The 893-nt window shown below is 35.5% G+C and overlaps 1 protein-coding gene across 1 annotated transcript in view; it reads right to left on the bottom strand.

The window, feature by feature from the left end:
• Positions 1-643, bottom strand: part of LOC103311007 (uncharacterized protein K02A2.6-like) — a 1,219-nt gene extending 576 nt beyond the window's left edge. Inside the window, exon 1 of the mRNA XM_029486291.1 lies at positions 260-643. Within this exon, the coding sequence (XP_029342151.1) occupies positions 260-643 (384 nt within the window). The remainder of the gene's footprint in view (positions 1-259) is intronic.
• Positions 644-893: the final 250 nt, after the last annotated feature.

Genomic DNA, 893 nt, shown 5'->3' with positions numbered 1-893 from the left:
CTAATACCAAATCACCCTCTTTTATATTAATATCTCTTTTTCCTGAATTTTTTATTTGTGTAATTTGGTTATTAATAACTACTTCATTTGTGTTTGGGATTAATAAATCGAAAATGGTACGTGTTGAGCGGCCAAACATAAGTTTTGCTGGCGTTTCATTTGTGGTTGAGTGTACAGTATTTCTATACATCAATAAAAATTTATTCAAATGGTGTAATGATGTTGAACATTTATTAAAAAATTGCTTAACTATTTTTACTCCAGATTCGGCAAATCCATTTGAGGCTGGGTGGAAAGGTGCCCCTGTCAAGTGCCTGATACCTAGTGTCTTGCAATATGACTGGAATTCATCGCCATTAAAACATTTTGCATTGTCAGTTGTTATTGTTCTGGGAATGCCAAAACGTGCAATTAACTCAGACAGTTTTGTTATGACCGTTTGTGCTGTCATCGAATTTACTTGAAAAACTTCTAGCCACTTTGTGGTTGCATCGACAATAATTAGGAATGTTTTGTTTTTGTACGGACCTAAGAAATCGCAATGCACTCTCGTCCATTGTCTTTGTGGCCATTTCCACGGAGTTAGTACTGACTTAGGAGGATTAGGTCTCGCATTTATGCATTCATTGCAGTTTCGGGCCATATCCTCAATTTCTTTATCTATACTAGGCCACCAGAAATACGAACGCGCAATGCTTTTCATACTCGACATGCCAATATGACAAGAATGCAGTTCAGTTAGAATTGACTTACGGAATTTGGTTGGTATGATTACTCTATAGCCCCAAAATAAACAATCTTGTTCAGCAGTAATTTCTATTTTGCGTGTATTTATACGAGTTTAATTCGGAATTTATTGAAAAGTCATTACTCCATGAACCTTGTTTTTTGTA

The sequence above is a fragment of the Acyrthosiphon pisum genome, chromosome A1 (genome assembly GCF_005508785.2).
Source record: "Acyrthosiphon pisum isolate AL4f chromosome A1, pea_aphid_22Mar2018_4r6ur, whole genome shotgun sequence".
NCBI classification, from domain to species: domain Eukaryota; kingdom Metazoa; phylum Arthropoda; class Insecta; order Hemiptera; family Aphididae; genus Acyrthosiphon; species Acyrthosiphon pisum.
This window is presented reverse-complemented; position numbering and strand designations above follow the sequence as displayed.